Source organism: Rhineura floridana, chromosome 1, assembly GCF_030035675.1.
Source record: "Rhineura floridana isolate rRhiFlo1 chromosome 1, rRhiFlo1.hap2, whole genome shotgun sequence".
In the NCBI taxonomy this organism is placed as follows: Eukaryota; Metazoa; Chordata; class Lepidosauria; order Squamata; family Rhineuridae; genus Rhineura; species Rhineura floridana.
The window spans coordinates 152,455,962-152,475,962 of record NC_084480.1 but is presented as its reverse complement, the minus strand read 5'-3'; the positions used below and the strand labels follow the sequence as shown (position 1 = coordinate 152,475,962).

The following is a 20,001-nucleotide window of genomic DNA, read 5'->3' as shown; positions in this document are numbered from 1 at the left end:
AAATTACTGGATTTAATAGACTTGAAGAGTTGGATTAATTGACATGTTTATCTAGAAAAAAATTGATGGACATATATCTCAAGGATTGGAAACTTCTCTTTGACTTTTTGTAGAAGAATAAAATGATATGATGTTAATGAGATTTGATACCAACTAAGATAACTGCTGGAGGAAGGTGATTTTATAATTTATCAAGAGACAGGTTTGTTATATATTATAGACCTATAGCTGAACTACGACAAATCGGAAGTCAAAAGTTTTTCTTTTTTTTCTTTTTTTTTCTTTTTATTGTATTAGTTTTAATTTGTGTTTTTCTTTTTGTATTGTCTTGATTTTGAAAATTTGAATAAAAATTAATTGGGAAAAAAAACGTTCCCTACATAAGCTGGCCTCTCAAAGAGGGCAGTCGCTGAGTCAACTTCCTTCACATGCCGCAGAGCATGTCTAGAGTGTAGTTAGGGATTTCTAGTGAGTAAGGCAGGTTTCTATATGAAGCGCAATGTCCTAGATGTATCCATTACTCTAATAAAGCAAGATTTAATTGCACCCGTGTCTCCGTCTCGTGGTTCCAGCTCTGGACGGGACAAACACTGTCTGCTCCCCACTGCCGCTGCAGATAACACCTCCTCCTTGCTCCAAACGAGGAGGACTTTTGCTGAAGCTGCAGAGAATCTTTCAGGCATGCCAAGGGCAAGCGTCTGCCTATAAAACACATGCCAGATGCCAAAGTAGACTGAGAATGGAGCTACCAGGAAGAAGAGGGGATTACTATTGCCAGCTCCCGTCTCCTTGCACCACCACTGCTGATGCCCTTGCTCAGAATGAGAGGAGAGGCTTTTTGTGAAGGAAAAAAGTAGCAAGGCTTCCTTTGTGAAGGAAAAAGAAGCAAGGCTAAAAGGAAAAGCTGCTTTCCCCCTTCCTTCCTGGTATCCAGCATGCCTGCCTTTCTTGGCTCCTGTTTCGCTGCCACCTCCTTTAAAAAAAATATTCTTATTTGTGAGGCCACCCAGATCTCACCTTTGGCCTAGACGGAGCCAAGCAGCAGTGAGGAAACTCAGGACTTGCTCGCCCCCCATCTTTAAGGCTAAGTGTGTGTGCCAGTGTCCCCCCTTTCTTCTACTAACACTCTACCCCCCCAATCTCTCTCTCCAAGATGCTGTTGAGGGCTTCCCCCTCCCATGTGCCCAAATGCATGCACTGCCTGCAGATGCTTGCGGGAGGGGCAGGTGTGTTTGTGTCTGTACATGCACTGATCTGTCTTCTGCTCCTCTCTCATTCCCCAGATGCATGCTAACCAAGTTATCAGTTTTGATGATCATTCCCAAGGCCTAAAAGCACTAACCGCCCAACTTAATCCACCCACCCTGCTGTCTGCAGTGCACAATCTAGCATCCCCATCACCACCACATTGCTGCTTTTTTTTTTTTTAACGCTCAGTAGCTCAACACTGTCACACACTTGTGTTGGGAGACAGGACTGTACATCTTCAAACTTTGTGGGTGGGTGGGGAGGGGGATACCAATATGTTTGGACCTTTGCTTTCTTTTTTTAATGCCACACCTCCCTGCAGATAGAAAATTAGCACATCAGGTTTCTAATGCAATTCATGATTCTGGGTTTCTGCCTGCAGGGAGCTTTTAATGGAACGGGACATTTGGAAATGTGATTTTGCCACACACCATCTGAAGGAGTGCACTCCATTTCTACCACCTCAGGACTGAACATAAGAACAAAATCACAGAAGAAAACATAAGAAAGACTAAAGAAGGAGGCTCAGCGAATGTAGGATGAATCGGGAAAAGTCCAAACTGAAAATCAAAAGTGCTAGGAAATCATACAGAGGGAACATAATCAGGTACAGAGGTGAAAGCACTGACCCCCCCTTCTCAATCTATCCACCCTTTTGTCTTTACAATCTAGCATCCCCACCACTATCTAGCTCAGCCTTTCCCAACCAGTGTGCCTCCGGATGTTGTTGGACCACAACTCCCATCAGCCTCAGCCTGCATTGCCAATGGTCAGGAAAGATGGGAATTGTGGTCCAACAACATCTGGAGGCACACTGGTTGGGAAAGGCTGACTAGCTACTTCTTTATTATGACACGCAAATTCGTGAAGCGTTCCATATTTCCCCCCCTCGCTGGATCATCACCTTGTAGTGGTGAGTGGGCTTGCGTGTTCCAATGAACCCTGTGAGCGATGCCGTCGGGAGTCATGTACTCCCAGCAGGGTCACCCATGGCGGTAAGGTCAAGGGAGAGGAACCCGACAAAGAACGATCCAAGGAAGTCTTCGACGGCAGAACAGGTGGAGGATAACAATGTGTATGTTACAATGGCTGGGAAGGCAGATGAAGGCTGCAGCAGATAAAAGACTTCCAATCGTCGTGGTATCTATGCCACTGGATCAAAGCCTTTTTCTGTCAAGATTGTGTGCTGATCGTCGTGCGCCGATCTCCCCACATAAAACAAATTCACACACAGGCGTCTTCCAACCAAACCAAACCAAAAGTCCCATGGCAATCGGCGAATGGCAATGGGTGCAGGACTGTGAAATCCGGAAGGCCCTAGTCATGGACCAGCACATGTGCGGTGGATACAGACTCAGTCGTCCTGGCTCAAGGACTGAGGCAGTTGAATTGTTTGGCAGCTGTATCCATGACTGAGCAGTCCTATTCAGGATCCACTCTGCTCACTCCGTATGGGGAAGGGGCTAGAAAAGGTGCCCTAAACACAGTCTGCCTCATCTCTCTCCCTGACTGGATCACCGTGTCCAGTGGGGTCATCACTTAGCGGTCGCAAAAGACAAATGAACTTTGGAACGTGGAATATACAGACATTGCTGGACAATACAGATAGTGAACGTCCTGAATGCAGGACTGCCATCATTGCGAGGGAGTTGAGACATTTTGATATTGACATAGCAGCACTCCAGGAAACTCAAAGAGCAGGAAAGGGACAATTGAAGGAAGAAAAAGGACGTTACACCTTCTTCTGGAAAAGACTGCCTGAACAAGAACGACGAATACATGGAGTAGGCTTTGCTATTAAAAATGATCTTGTGAAGCTCTTGTCAGAAGTTCCTACTGGCATTAATGAATGACTCTCAACTCTCCGATTAAAACTTGCCAAAAACCAGCAGGCACCAACATTAGATACTGATGAAGACATCAAGGAAAATTTTTATACCCAGCTGGACACCAACTTATCAGAGATACCTAAGGGCTGGGCGATTTCAATGCAAAGTTGGGCGTGATTTTGATTTATGGCCAGAAACCATTGGGAAAGAAGGAGTTGGCAATAGCAACCTGAATGGCATTCTACTTCTGACTAAATGTGCAGAGCATAATCTTGTTATCACAAACACACTCTTTCGCCACAAAGATAAATTTAAAACATCATGGAAGCACCCTTGGGCGAACCACTGGCATCTCCTGGATTACGTAATTGTCTGTGCCAGAGATCATCATGATGTACTCCTCACGAGGGCCATGACGAGTGCCGATGAATGCTGGACAGATCACCGATTAATTCGATCCACTATGGCCATTAATATTGTTCTTCAACGTAGGCGCCAAGGAAGAAAACCAAGGTGTAAAATGAACATCCACGCCCTTCAAGATCCTATTAAGCGAGCTTGATTTCAAACAACTCTCAAGAAACATCTACCTACGGAACTCCCTGAAAATGTTGAGGAACACTGGATTAAACTGAAGACTTCCATTATTGCAGCATGTGAACAAACTATTGGATACCAAACTAAGAAACATCAGGACTGGTTTGATGACAATGATAGTGAGATTGAACATATAATTGACAAGAAAAGGAAAGCCTTCCAGATATGACAAAAAGACATTAACTGTGCTGCTAAGGAAAAAAATCTATGCCAGTGCAAAGGCTGAGGTCCAAAGAAGAACTAGAGAACTTAAGAATGCCTGGTGGATAAAGAAAGCTCAAGAAATCCAGCATTTTGCAGATGCTCATGACGTACGGCGCTTTTTTAATGTCACAAAGGCCATCTACAGACCAACAAATTATGGTACAAATCCCTTACGATCAATAGATGATACCAAACTTCTAAAGGACAAAGAGTCTATTGCACTGCGTTGGAAAGAGCATTACCACAACCTCCTTAATCACAACTCTATTGTGGCTGATGAGGTCTTCTCGCAAATCCCACAACAACAAATTAGAGATGAGCTTGCAATATCCCCTAATTTGGATGAAGTCAGTAAAGCCACTAATCAAATGAAGAATAACAAAGCTAGTGAACCTGATGGGATTCCTGCTTGTCTTCAAAGTAGGTGGGCCTGAACTTACACAACAACTTCATAAGCTCATCGAAAAAATCTGGATGAGGGAGGAGATCCCAGAAGACTTTAGGGATGGCATAATTATCACTCTTTTCAAGAAGGGTGATAGAACAGATTGTGGGAACTACCGAGGCATCTCTCTTCTTACTACGGCAGGTAAAATCCTTGCAAGGATCCTCGCAAATCGCCTCCTACCTATCTCAGAAGACATCCTCCCTGAATCCCAAAATGGCTTCCGCCCTTCCAGGGGGACAGTGGACATGATCTTCACTGCATGACAGCTTCAAGAAAAATGCAGGGAGCAAAACCGACCTCTGTAAATGGTGTTTATTGATCTGACTAAGGCCTTTGATACTGTAAATCGAACTGCTCTCTGGACCATCCTTCTGAAAACTGGATGCCCTGATAAATTTGTGAATGTTTTGCAACTCGTCCATGACAACATGATGGCAACAATTTTGGATACCAATGGCTCTCAAAGTGATCCATTCAAAGTGGGATCAGGTGTCAAACAGGGATGTGTCATTGCTCCGACCTTATTTGCTATTTTTATCGCCATGATTCTACACCTTGTTGAGGGGAAACTTCCCACTGGCGTGGAAATCACATATCGAACAGATGGAAAGCTTTTTAATCTCAGTAGGCTGAAAGCAAAAAATAAGGTAATTAAAACCTCTGTCATAGAACTAAAATATGCCGATTATAATGTCGCCTCCGCAGATTCAGAGGAAGATCTTCAAACTATCCTAAATGTCTTTGCAGAAGCATATGAAAAGCTTGGCCTCTCGCTTAACATCAAAAAAACCAAAGTGCTTCATCAGCAAGTGCGAACCAATACCTCTGTAGCACCATCAATCCAGCTTAATGGTGCAACGCTGGAGAATGTCGATCGCTTTTCTTATCTTGGCAGCCATCTCTCTGTAAAAACTGACATCGATGCCATCGATGCTGAAATTCAGCATCATCTGAGCTCTGCGACTGCCGCATTCTCCCGAATGAAGCGTAGAGTGTTCGGGGATCCGGATATTCGCAGGGAGTCCAAAATGCTTATTTACAAAGCCATTGTACTACCGACCTTACTGTATGCCTGTGAAACATGGACCATCTATAAACGCCACTCCCAACTTCTTGAAAGATTCCACCAACGCTGCCTCAGGAAAATTCTGCAAATTACTTGGGAAGATAGGTGGACTAATTTATTTATTTATTTAGTTTAATTTATTTAGTTTAATTTATATACCGCCCTAAGCCCGAAGGCTCTCTGGGCGGTGTACAAAAAGATAAAAACAAGCACAATATATAAATACAATAAATACAATAAATAATAATAATAATAAAAAAACAATAACGAACCAAACAACATCCAAAATACGGAAATGCTGTTTAAAATACACTTCAAAATGCCTGGGAGTATAAAAAGGTTTTCACCTGGCGCCGAAAAGATAGTAGCGTCGGCGCCAGGCGCACCTCATCAGGGAAACTGTTCCACAGTTCGGGGGCCACTACTGAAAAGGCCCTGGTTCTAGTCATCACCCTCCGAGCCTCTCGATGGGATAGTACTCGGAGGAGGGCCTTAGATGTTGAGCGTAGTGTACGGGTAGGTTCATATTGGGAGAGGCGTTCCACCAGGTATTGCGGTCCCATGCCGTGTTAGCGTATTGTTAGCGTATTGGAAGAAGCAAAGACCACCAGTGTTGAAACAATGATCTTCCAACATCAACTTCGCTGGACCGGCCATGCTGTTCAAATGCCTGATCACCGTCTTCCAAAGCAGCTACTTTACTCCCAACTTAAGGATGGAAAACAGAGTATCGGTGGACAGCAAAAAAGGTTTAAAGATGTTCTCAAAGCTAATCTAAAAAAATGTAACATAAGCAGTGAGAACTGGGAAGCCTTGGCCCATCAGTGTCCCAATTGGAGGTCGGCCATTATCAAAGGTGCTTTGAAGAAGCACGAGTACAGGGAGAAAGGGACAAACGAGCTAAGCGGAAGGCACGTCAAGCAAATCCTCATCATGACCATCTTCCATCTGGAAACCTATGTCCTCAGTGTGGGAGGCTGTGTGGATCCAGAATTGGCCTCCACAGTCACTTACGGACCCACCGTTAAAGACCTTATCTTGGAAGACAATCTTACTCGGCCACGAGTGATCGCCAATGTAATGTAAAAAAAATGTATTATTATTAAAAAGCTAAGCAGGTTGGCTGAGGATGGGGTCCACATACTGCACCTGAAATGTATTTATTTATTTATAATTGCATTATATCCCACCTTTCCTCCAAGTTGCTCAAGATGGTGCATATGGTTCCCCCCACTTTCCATTTTATCCTTATACCAACCCTTTGAAATAGGTCAGGCTGACAGACTGTCTGGTCCAAGGTCACCCAGTGGGCTTATTTATTTATTTATTTGATGTATATCCTGCCCTTCCTCCCGGCAGGAGCCCAGGAGTGGCTTCATGGCTGGGTGGGGATTTGAGCCTGGATTTTAGTGCAACACTGTCACCCACTGGTGTTGGGAGACAGGACTGTACATCTTCAGACTGTGGGGGGGGGGATACCAATTTCATTGGACCTTTGCATTAAGAAAAGAAAGCAACACCTCCCTGTCTGCAGGGAGCTTTTTATGGAAAGGTTTATTTGGAGATGTGATTTTGCCATGCACCATTTTTTCAATTAATAGAGACTAAAATTACAATTAGCATAGGGGGGGGGTCACAAAGTTTTTGAGCTTACACAGAGGGTCCCATAATCATAAAGGTTGGGAACCACTGCATTAGACAAAAACCAACATAGTTACAGTCTTTATCTCTGGACTGTCTAACAGAAACCGTGTGGGCCTCCTCATCATTGGGTGGGCATTCGTGAAAATGGGAATATAAAGCATGGTCATTCTGCCCTATTCTAGCATTTAGGTCACCTGCCACAATCACAAAGGATTCTGGGTACAAAGCAAACAATTTGTTAATATACTCTTCTAATTTGGACCAATTTCCTTGGTCCATTTGTATCACTGAGGGAGCAGATAAACATTTATTATCAATAGGCTGATTTACCCATGGTTGATAATCAAGGAGGTTGGAAAGTGAGCTAAGGAGACCAGTCTACTGGTGACCACTCAAATGGTGGTAGATACCAGTACCCCGAGACATCCCTTATTAAAAAGCTCAGCAGGTTGGGCTGAGGCTGGGGTCCACATACTGCACCTGAAATGTATTTATTTATTTATAAATAAATTTATTTATGGTGACCTCCCCTAGAATTGAGGTCTGCATCAAGACAATATGCAGTAGAGCCATTTAAAACCAGGCCCTCCTTTGGCCAGGTTTCTTGAAGCAGTATAATATCATGCTTATTTATAAAGTCCAAAAAGGAAGCGTCAGCAACTTTACTTTGCCAGCCCGCCATCTTCCAGCACAGAAATGTCAGATACTGTGCTGTTGTAACTTTTGTCACTCCGGGCCTGAAATGAACCACTGATGATTTTTCTAAGTCTTTACACTCTGTGCAAAGTGGTCTTTGTTCATGCATTCCTCCCTTTGAAGGCCCACTCATATTTTCTAAGGGGAATCCCTTCTTCCTCTGTTGTTTAAGTTCTTTTGAGGGGGGCATCTCAACAGTTTCCAATTCTTCCTCTAGGTTTTTGATTACTTCAATGCTAGGGTTCATCTTGGTAACATTGCATTCACCCAGGCTACTTGATTTACTAAACAACCAACAGGGTTAGTTGACTTCACTGGTGAACCATGTTTCTCCTGCTCTAAGAATCTCATATCAAATCAGGCGGTACGCTTGTTATTCTGAGGGTTTGTAGTTGGTATTGTGATGATTAAGTCACTCCTAATGGGACTGCCTTTGGTGGTAGATTTGAGTTCTGCAGTAACTTGAATACTCAAAGTGCATTTCTGCGCCCCTACGGGTCCTAGGGCAGCTTCTTCACCCCTTTTCAGGTTTTTGATCAGTTGCGCTAGTTCACAATGTTCCCTCGCTTTGTTTAAGCAACAGTTTTTCTTTATCTGCATATTTACCAAATATGATTTTAAAAGTTCTAATCTCATCATCATTTCATCTTGAGACTCTGGAAGTAACACACTTCATTATCAAGGAGCTCTATCTCCTCAAAGAGGGATTGCCTTGCTGCATGAACCCAATTTCTTCATGTTCATAAGTGTTCAGGACTTTATTATTGTTAGATATTTCATTAACAGTGTCAAAATCAATTAGATTTTTAGGACAACCAGTCTCTACAGTTGAGCTGCTTTCTGAGCTTATTTTGCAGTATGTATCCAAAACCTAGGGCTAGCTAGGTTTCCACACTGAAATTTTCACACTGGATTATTGCAATGCATTCCACATGGGGCTGCCCTTGAAGACTACTTAGAAATGTCACCTGATCCAACATGCAGCAGTTTACTGGCTGCTATTTCATACAGAACCCACACAACTACCATTTTAAAACAGCTGTACTGGTTGCTAGTTTGTTTCCAGGCCCAATTCAACCTGCTCACATTATGTTTAGAGCTCTAAATGACTTAGGCCCAAATATCACAAAGACTGCCTCCATCCCTACACACCCTTGAGTGTTACGATTGGAGAGGAGGGTCTCTTGGTCAGGGCCGGCACCAAAGGGTGGCCAGATTGTGACTTGGCCAAGGGCCCCGCAGCAGACGGGGCCCCCTGAAGGGCCCCTCATTAGGGTGGGGGAGTAGCGCTCCCCTTCCGCAAACTGTGGCAGGATGTCTGCCGTGGATTGCAGGGAGGGACCTTTCAGGCCACCCACCCATTCGCTTGCTCCACCTACCTATCTCTCCTATCTTCTGGGGTTGCGTGGGCAGGGTTCCCATCAACCAAGATGGCGGTGGAGGCTTTTTTAAGGGGCTGATGCTCCTACCGCCATCAACCAAGATGGTGGCGGAGACATCAGCCACTTAGAGAAGCCTCTGCTGCTATCTTGGTTGATGGCAGCCCCTGCGTGTAGCAACAGGAGATAAGAGATAGGTAGGTGAAACAGGCAGGAGCCGCGCGCCCGGGGCAAGCTGGTGCCCAAAGACCCAGTAATGCCTGGCACCTGCCTTGCTCTTAGTAATTCCACCACCCTCAGAAGTGTGGAGAATGGCAGCACAGGAGGGCCTTTTTCTATGACAGCTCCTAAATTGTGGAACTTCCTCCTCACAGAGGTGCATCTAGTATCTTCATTGTCTAGCTTTCACCATATGCTGAAGATGTACCTCTTTACCCTAGTATTTTGTTTATGGGATCCACCTCTCTTGCTCAATGTATACTGTTCTGTTCTGGTTGGAACAGTTTTATCTGTGTATTATATTTTTGTAACCTACTCGCTGACCTTGTTTATAAGAAATCTTATAAGCTAATAAAATAAATATAATATAGATATAATAATTATGTGGTTCTCTTTTAAAAGAGGCATATATCAAGTTTGTGCTGCATTAAAACTACCTTTTAGAACAAAGGTAACATGTTTAATAAAACCAAAGGCTGTAATTCACAAATAGTGGACTGAGACCTATCCACAAATTTTGGTGAGTGTGGCAAACAGAAGTGTGAGCCTGCCATATTGACACCAGCCTTTGACCTTGTGTAAAAATTACACCATGGTTGTGGGTGTCCTGGAAACAAAGGAGCTTAGGACATGGAGTAACTATGCCCACGACTCCATATCATTCCAGCAGAACAACTCCATTGGTGTAGCATTCTAGAAGTGCACACAGATCTCACCATATCCTACAGCATCTCAGGCACAGATTTCAAGTATAGGATTGCTCAGTCACCTCATATGACATTGCTTTTAACACAACTATTGAAAAGTACCATTTATTTAGAAAGTAAACCAACAATGAGAACCTTGCTATTATTTATAGCTGCAAGCACAAACAGAAACTAACCAATGACAGTTTTTGAAATATTTTAGGTGCCACAGTTCCCATCCTGGTACAATTTCTCCCTTTCTTGTCCATACTGATTCTGTTGGAGTGTAGCCTAATAGGGATGGAATAAGGTTATTGGATTTTCTTCCAGTGATGACAGCAATATGAACAATAAGGGTACATTGTCCAGATGTGTGGCACTTACAAGCTTTTTATGGCTATTTTTTACAGCTTGTTTCCACCTTTTCCTTAGAGTCACATAACCACTTAAAAATAACACGTCACAATAACTCATCAGTGGTTTTTAGAATAAAGAGGGAGAGAGAGGTGTTTGTTACAACATTCATCAAGGTTGGAAACATTCCTAAGGAAGCCTTAGGAAAGCCTTAGAAAATTTATCCAATTTTCTTTTAAACTATACTGGATTTATGTATAGCTTTGGGATGAATGAGGTGTTATTTCACAGTTCTGACATCTTCTCAGTCCTTCACACCTTTGGAGAAATTACACTATATGGGATGTCAATTTTGCTTTCTTAGAGATACAACTGTTCACACTGCATGTCTACTTCTTGTCTGATGTTGACAGCACTCTAGGCTTTATGTGAGTATGCAGTTCAAGGACTTCACTCTTGACCAATGCAAGAGCAGGTAAGTATGCTGTTTGGTTCCTGGCCTACATCTGGTAGTGGTGACATCAGCTCCATCCCATTAAGAGCAGTTGTAAAAAGATAAAAACTCCAGATAACTTAAACAAGTTAGCAAAATTAGAAACCTTCTACTATGTGATATCCTAAATGCAGCAGGTTTCCACCACAGGGGTTCATCCATTTGGGGGCATTGCTCTGGATGTATAGGAGCAAAGGGCAAGAACCAGGTCTTTAAAAACAGTCTCACTTCTGGGAAGGAGAACTGGGTACTTCTATTGATGAAGTTCTTTAGGAAAAGGATTGGACCAGACTCCTCTTGAAAATCACTTCCGCTAAATTCCAAGAGATCACACCCAAGGTAATCTGCTGGCATTGGACACCAGTGAAGTTTCATCGTATTGATAAAAATGCATCCCCTCACTGCTGGCAAGGCTGTGATGTGGTGCGATCATTTATCCATTTATGGTGGGAATGTTCTCCTATTCGTTCACAGCTCTATCTCTCTTTTCCACCACTGTATCCCACAGAGGTTGTGGAACTTTTGGACAGGTGTCTGGAGGTGGTATTGGAATGGATGAGGGTGAATAAACTAAAACTTAATCCAGACAGGACCAAGGTACTGTGGACTACGAAATTGGCTGTTCTGGCTGGAGATGTGAAACCTGTCCCAAGTGGGATTACACTCCCCTTGAAAGACCAGGTTTGTAGCAAAGGGGTGCTTCTGGACTTATCTCTGTCTGGGGAGGTGAAGGTGGTATATGGGATCAGGAGTGCCTTTTGTCAACTGCAGCCTTATCTGGAGTGGCGAGACCTGGCTTTGTTTACCCATTCACTAGTTACCTCCAAGCTAGACTACTGTGGAGCAACATTGTTCAGAAACTTCAACTGGAACAAAATGCAGTTGCCCAGATGTTGGTGAGGGTAAGAAAGTAAGAACATGCATAGAAATGTGAAGGCCCAGGAAAAACAAAAGAGAAAAATTAGAAAAATTGCTTTTTATTTTTTCCAAAGCTTTCCCCCATCACAAGAAAACAGACAAACCCCACATTTCCTCCCCCAATTCCCCTTCCCCATTTTTGTTTCTGACCCTCACATCTCTAAACATGCAACACCGATTTTGCATAATTGTACCGGTTAACAGAAATCCCACGGCATCATTTAGGCTTATAATGCCAAAGTATTGTTTCTTAGTAATTAATGCTAATTCGATGTACCAAAATTTTTATCTATGTACTTGTACTCCGTGGCGCAGAGTGGTAAGCGGCGGTAACGCAGCCAAAGCTCTGCTCATGGCCGGAGTTCGATTCCAATGGAAGGAGGAAGTCGAATCTCCGGTAAAAGGGGTCAAGGTCCACTCAGCCTTCCATCCATCCGTGGTCGGTAAAATGAGTACCCGGCATATGGTGGGGGGTAAAGAAAGGCCGGGGAAGGAACTGGCAATCCCACCCCATATATACGGTCTGCCTAGTAAATGTTGCAAGATGTCACCCTAAGAGTCGGAAACGACTCGCACTATAAGTGCAAGGACGCCTTTACCTTTTATATGAACCACATCGTATGAACCCCTTGATTTCTATGTACTTGTATATGCTATTTTGCAGGTCATTTCAATAAATAAATACACAATAAATACATAATAAATGTGTTACTAGTCAAATTATAGACGCAAGTTCTTGTGCTCGTGATCTTTAGATTCAAGAGCTTCCCCACTTTGAATCTTTCTGTCTTGTCTATAGCAGTTGTGCAGCACAATTATATATTTTCTCATCCTCCTTCCTGCTCAGCAATCAGGCTAAACCCTTTCAATCAATGCTTAAAAACCATCTCCTGCCATCACAAAAAAAAAAACTTCGCTTGGTTTACTACCTTACTATAAGCTGTTACTACTATATCACATTCTTTATTTACATACTTGTGGTCATTTCATTCATCCTACGTTATTTCTCTAACCTTGTCTATAGTTATAATTCCCCCTAAATGATGCCATCTGCAAACTCCATCAATGCATTCCCATTTTCCTCCCCAAAGACACAAATGTACATATGAAAATAGGTTGCACCACAATTTCCCATAGAAGTCCTCTGCTTGGTTCTCTCTCATGAGAGATGGATTCAGCTTGCCTGATACCCCAAGCCAAATGGGGACTGTGAAAATCCCTGTACTAATACCTACTTGTCCAAAGGCCACACTATTAATAAAAACTGGACAACAATGCCCAGAATAGCGACTGTTGCATGTTTTCACACTAAATTTGTGACCTTCTTTGATAACATGCACACACACACACACACACACACACACAGAAACCTCACAATTTCATTTACACTTTTTTCCATGACTAGTTTTTCTTTTAATAGTTTTCACTGAAGTAAAGGCATCAGGTCTGCGATTCCCCAGACTGCTTTACTCATGTTCTTGAGACAGTTATCAGGCACACCCTGAGCATGATTTAAGTGATTTACTGAGGCTGCAATCCTACACACAACTTTCCTGGAAGTAAGGCCCATTGAATTGTAAATACATTTTGTTAGATGGTTTCACTTGCTATTTCATGTGCCATCTCCTAACATTTTACTAACACACCAGGATTTAGGATTACTGTGCTGGCCAATAATTACAGAGTTGCTCAGTTTTGCTTTTGCTTGGCTTCTGTATTTCATTGTCTTAACTCTACATTAAAAGATCCTCCGTGGCGCAGAGTGGTAAGCGGCGGTAACGCAGCTGAAGCTCTGCTCATGGCCGGAGTTCGATTCCAATGGAAGGAGGAAGTCGAATCTCCGGCAAAAGGGGTCGAGGTCCACTCAGCCTTCCATCCATCCGTGGTTGGTAAAATGAGTACCTGGCATATGCTGAGGGGTAAAGAAAGGCCGGGGACGGAACTGGCAAAACCACCCCATATATACGGTCTGCCTAGTAAACGTCGCAAGACATCACCCTAAGAGTCAGAAACGACTCGCACTACAAGTGCGGGGACACCTTTACCTTTACCTTTTTAACTCTACATTTGAGAATGTATGTTTGAAGTGAAAGGTTGATGCTTCCTCTATCTAAGCAGATATTTAGGCGATTAGTGGATCAGTGAAGTGGCAGCTAGACACTACTACAACGCTTATCTGAATATAAAATTGGTATATTAGTAATGAATAATTACAATGAAACCCACATTCTAGATGCTAAGCTTCAAACTTGTTGGGAATTGTTAGTGAAATGTTTACATGTTTTTTATTCTGAACCTTGGGAATAAAACATATTCTAAGGCTCAATTCATAAACCACATCAAACCCCCAATTTGCAAGTTAACCAGTTTTTGGCATGATGGCTGAATTCACAAACCATAACTATGGTCATTGTTTCTCTTCTACAGTCCACTGCACCTACAGAGTGGTGTGCCAAAAAGACAGAAATAGAAAGTTCTAAACCATGATTTGTGTGTGCACTGGAAGCTCAAACCTTGGATTCTAAATTATTATTAGTATAAATCATGGTTTGGTATATTCAGCTATGCATGAATTTCTTGGGAGTGATCTGCCTTGCTTTGGACTCCAAAATAGGCACTATCCTATGAACTGGCCTATGAAGCAGAACTTAATTGTTCATCTCAGATAAAAACCTAACGTATCATTGCCTACCTCAGAATGTTGACTTGAAAAGGTATAGCATACACCAGTCTACACCAGATATTTACTGTCTTAAGCATTAATCACAAAAAATGCACCATGGTTTTCTTCAGCACCAGCAGCAAAGCAAGTGGCCCCAATCAAGAAAGGATAAGAGAAAACAAATTCAAAATCAAAGCAGTGTGTTCTGGAGAGAGCTAGAACAAGCAATGGTAATTAAAAATGCTCTGACTCACTTCATAGTACAGAGGTGTTTCTTTTTCTTTGGTCTTCTTTGCTTTTACATCTCCAGCTTCCATGATCTGTAAGAAATATAACGTTATTAACAAATATAATAGAATTAATTTTCTGGCTTCGTTTTATGCTCATCTAGGGTTTTAATACTCAAAGCATTCTCAGTGTGAGATATGATGGTTAATGTAGGCCAGGATCCAAGAGCTATTTTAGTTGCATCCAAAGACTGGGGAAAACCCTGTAAATTTTTTTACTTCTTTCTCTGAATAGCAGGCTCCTATGCCACATCACAAACTGACTTTGAAACTCCTCTCTGTTTATCATGTGCAGAGTGAGGATGGCTGCTTTTTGAATAACACAAGCCTAATGATCCCTTGGGCACAGAGAACTAGTTTTGCTGCTCCTTGGAACCCTGATGTGCTGAAAAGCCAATGAGGGCTACAATCACACATTACCCGTAGGTAAGCCTATTGAGCTCAGTGGAGTTTATGTTCAAGTAAACATACACAGAAACATGCTGCATGCTAGACATTTAAAATTATCCTGACCAAAGTCTTAAACTACTACTAATAAAGTATATCACATCATCCAATATAGAGCTTGCTGCCGGCTGAACCTAAAACAAGAGCAAATGGGTAATAAAGGCAGAATACTGAAGAAACTACTAGTGGAAACTGCAACTATCCATATGCTTCTGCCCCAGTTGTTGGAGAACAAAGTTGTTGCTTTCTTGAATGGACAGATAAAAATGAATCCAACCTCCTTCCACAGGAGATTGTTGGAGGGGGATGAGGAGAAGTTGAGCTGTAAGAGGCATTACAAGTGCAGGCAAGTCATAACTAGAAATCATATCTATTGTGTATGTGTTGACGGGTTTGTACTTTACAAGCATAGTTGGAAATATGTTTGTGTGAGGATGCCAAAAAGAGATACTTCTGTAAGGATTTATGTGGTTGTGGTGCTGTCATGCAGCACACTGAATTCAACAAATGTGTGACAGAGAGCTAGGTAATCTCAAAACAAAAATAACTAACATTAAAATATTATGAGACTTGGTGATCTCCAGATGTTTTGGACTACAATTCCCAGCCAACATGGCTGTCAGGCCTCAAAAGACTTTCTAGATCCATTTCAATCAGGATTCAGGAATGGTTTTGGTACAGAAACTGCCTTGGTCACCCTATACAAAGAGACAGGGTATGTGTGACTCTGTTGATCCTCCTTGATCTTTCAATCACTTTCACTACCACTGACCATGGTATCCTTCTGGGGTGACACTCTAGGTTGGGTACTGGGGACACCGGATTTTGGTGGTCTTGCTCCAATGTCACACATGTCTCTGGGAACTCTCAAGTGTCCACACTTCACATGTGATGCTTAACAAACTTGTGAGAGGGGAATATTTTACATGGGTCAACCATGAGATGCCCTGAGCATGCGTCTGGGAGCTCCGTATCCAGCAATTCACACTCACACCAAGCTGAACTGAATGTTGAAACACTTGATTAATTAAAGTGGGGCAGGGAAGGAAAATTTAATTACATGCTAAACAATTTGCTAAAGTATATAAAGACACATATTCTTGCATTCACAACCTGAGAGAGAGAGAGAGAAAGATGAGACAGCCCATGCAGCCAGAGGTTGCCTTCTTTTCTAGGACATTGATCTCACAGGAGTGCCTGTAATGGGGAGAGTAAGGACGGGGCTTTCTCCACTTTTCTAGAGGTGGGGAGGGGTTTATTCCATACTAGTCAGTTTCCTTTTAGAAGCAGGGTGGTTTCCCCCACACTCATCAGTTTAAACTTCCTCTCAGGATGGGGTTGAGATTATGATACCTCAGGAAGTATGTTTGTATGTTGGTTCCTGGTTTCATAATATATTGTTTGTTTGTTTATAAATATATCAGGGTGACAAACAAAAGCACTAAAAACACTCTAAAACATCATAAAAACAGACTTTAAAATATATTACATCCTTAAAAACATATTAAAACAAAACATCTTTAAAAGCATCTTTTTAAAAAAAAAAAAGCTTTGAAAACGTATTTTTTTAACAAGAACAAAATTTAAAAACATCTTAAATAGCAATTCCAACACAGACACAGACTGGGATAAGGTTTCTACTTAAAAGGCTTGTTGAAACAGGAAGGTCTTCAGTAGGCACTGAAAAGATAACAGAGATGGCGCTTGTCTAATATTTAAGGGGAGGGAATTCCAAAAGGAATTCCAAATTTGCCCAACCCAACACTTAATTGCTCTATGGGAGGAAATGCCACTTGAAGGGTGGAATGGATTACCTGCTGGAGCATTTGACCAAGGTCAACCTTTTATTTAGTCCATTCTGTCAATTGTTTGTTTGTTTCATATCCCGCCCTTCCTCCCAGTAGGAGCCCAGGGTGGCAAACAAAAGCACTAAAAACACTTTAAAACATCATAAAAACAGACCTTAAAATATATTAAAACACAACAACCATTAAAAATATATTAAAACAAAATATCTTTTAAAACATTTTTAAAAAAGCTTTAAAAATATTTTTTAAAAGTTTTAAAATATATTAAAAAGCAATTCCAACACAGGTGCAGACTGGGATAAGGTCTCTGCTTAAAAGGCTTGTTGAAAGAGGAAGGTCTTCAGTAGGCACCAAAAAGATAACAGAGATGACGCCTGTCTAATATTTAAGGGGAGGGCATTCCAAAGAGTAGGCATCACTACACTAAAGGTCTGTTTCCTATGTTGTGCGCAACGGACCTCCTGATAACATGGTATCTGCAGGAGGCCCTCACCTGCAGAATGCAGTGATCAACTGGGTATATAAGCGATAAGACAGTCTTTCAGGTACAGTATACCAAAACTAGAACCTTGAACTTAGCCTGGAAGCTAATAGGTAGGCACTGCGATTCTTTCAGTAGTGGAGTGACACGCTGGCGATAATTTGCTCCAGTAAGCAGTCTTGCTGCCGCATTTTGAACCAGCTGCAGCTCCGGACCAACCTCAAGGGCAGCCCCACATACAGCACATTATAGTAATCCAGCCTGGAGGTTACCAGTGCATGGACAACAGTGGTCAGGCTATCCTGGTCCAGAAATGGCCACAGCTATCTTACCATCCAAAGCAGGTGAAAGGCACTCCTAGCTACTCCTAGCCTGTAGCAACAAAGATGGATCAGGAGAACCCCCAGACTACAGACGTACTCTTTCAGAGGGAGTACGACCCCATCCAAAGCAGGCAACTGACCAATTATCCAAACATGGGAACCACCAACCCACAGCGTCTCCAACTTGCTAGAATTCAGACTCAGTTTACTGGCCCTCAACCAGCCCACCACTGAGTCCAGGCACCAGTCCAGGGCTTGCATGGCCTCTCCCGGTTCAGATGTTTCAGAGAAACAGAACTGGGTATCATCAGCTTACTGCTGACACCTTGCCCCAAACCTCCTGATGACCACTCCCAAGGGCTTCACATAGATGTTAAACAGCATGGGAGACAAGATGGTACCCTGTTGCACCTTACAGTACAACTGCCAGGGGAGAGAAAGACAATCACCCAATGCTATTCTCTGAATATGACCCTGGAGATAGGATCAGAACCAATGTAAAACAGTGCCTCCAATACCCATCTCACCAAGCTGGCCCAGAAGGATACCATGGCCAATGATATCAAAAGCCACCGAGATCAAGTAGGAGTAACAGGGTCATGCTCCCCCTGTCCTTCTCCTGATAAAGGTCATCCATCAGGGCGACCAAGGCCGATTCAGTCCCATAACCAGGCCTGAACCCAGACTGGAATGGGTCAAGATAATGTTTCATCCAAGAGTACTTGAAATTGCTGCACCACAAACCTTTCAATCACCTTCCCTAAGAAGGGGGTATTTGCAACCGGGTGGTAGTTGTCACAAACCAATGGGTCCATGGTGGGCATTTTCACCACAGGGCTTTTTATTGCAACACAGAGCCACGTTTGTTGTTGTTATGTGCCTTCAAGCCGATCACGACTTATGGCGACCCTATGAATCAGTGACCTCCAGAATCTGTCATGAACTACCCTGTGCAGATCTTGTACGTTCAGGTATGTGGCTTCCTTTATGGAATCAATCCATCTCTTGTTTGGCCTTCCTCTTTTTCTACCCCCTCTTTTTCCCAGCATTATGGTCTTTTCTAGTGAATCATGTCTTCTCATCATGTGTCCAAAGTAGGATAACCTCAGTTTCATCATTTTAGCTTCTAGTGATAGTTCTGGTTTAATTTGTTCTAACACTCAATTATTCATCTTTTTCACAGTCCATGGTATGCGCAAAGCTCTCCTCCAACACCACATTTTGAATTAGTTGATTTTTCTCTTATCTGCTTTTTTCACTGTCCAACTTTTACATCCATACATAGAGATCGGGAATACCATGGTCTGAATGATCCTGACTTTAGTGTTCAGTGATACATCTTTGCATTTGAGGACCTTTTCTAGTTGTCTCATAGCTGCACTCCACAGTCCTAGCCTTCTTTTGATTTCTTGACTATTGTCAAGAATGTACCATTGGTCTCACCTGAAACGTAATTTTCATGGGAGGTATCCCATCACAGCGGGTTGTAGCTCCACCTATCGTGCGAAGGCAAGAATGTTTTTGAAGTCAAGACTGGGGGCGTCAGGCCCCTCCCACTCTCCAGTTCATTCGCGGCGAGTCTAAAGAGAAATATCTAAAATACAATGACTAGGCCAAGAGGCTTGCCAGCAGGAAAATAACATAATGATAACATTCATAATAACATGACTCCCCATAGCGAAATAACAGAACTAGCAGTCTTGACTTCACTACCAAATTTAAATATAATAGCGTAACAGGAATATATAACACATGAAAAATGAAAAATATCTAGTAATCCTCCAACTGGGAGGGTCGTGATGGGATACCTCCCATGAAAATCACCTTTCAGGTGAGACCAATGGTTCATTTTCCATGGGAGGTATACCATCACAGCGGGATGTACCAAAGCAGCCCATACAGGGAGGGACCACCCACATGCTAATCCTCATTAAGAACCTGTTGCAACACTCGTCTGCCAAAAGAAGCGTCAGCAGAGGCATAGCTATCAATTTTATAATGCCTTATGAACGAGTGTGGGGTGGACCAGACTGCAGCCCTGCAAATACCAGCAACAGGAGCATTAGTAGCAAAAGCAGCTGAAGTGGCAGCTGACCTAGTAGAATGAGCTGTTATACTAGCTGGAATTGGCAACTTAAGGGACTCATATGCTAAGGTAATACATGCCCTTAACCAACGGGATAAGGTAGAATTGGATACTTTATGCCCCATA

At 42.6% G+C, this 20,001-nt stretch overlaps 1 protein-coding gene across 2 annotated transcripts in view; it reads right to left on the bottom strand.

The window, feature by feature from the left end:
- SPAG17 (sperm associated antigen 17) overlaps positions 1-20,001 on the bottom strand; it is a 206,556-nt gene that overhangs the window by 173,244 nt on the left and 13,311 nt on the right. For both annotated transcript variants that reach the window (XM_061637825.1, XM_061637834.1), the window contains exon 3: positions 14,698-14,763. In XM_061637825.1, the coding sequence (XP_061493809.1) occupies positions 14,698-14,763 (66 nt within the window). The remainder of the gene's footprint in view (positions 1-14,697; positions 14,764-20,001) is intronic.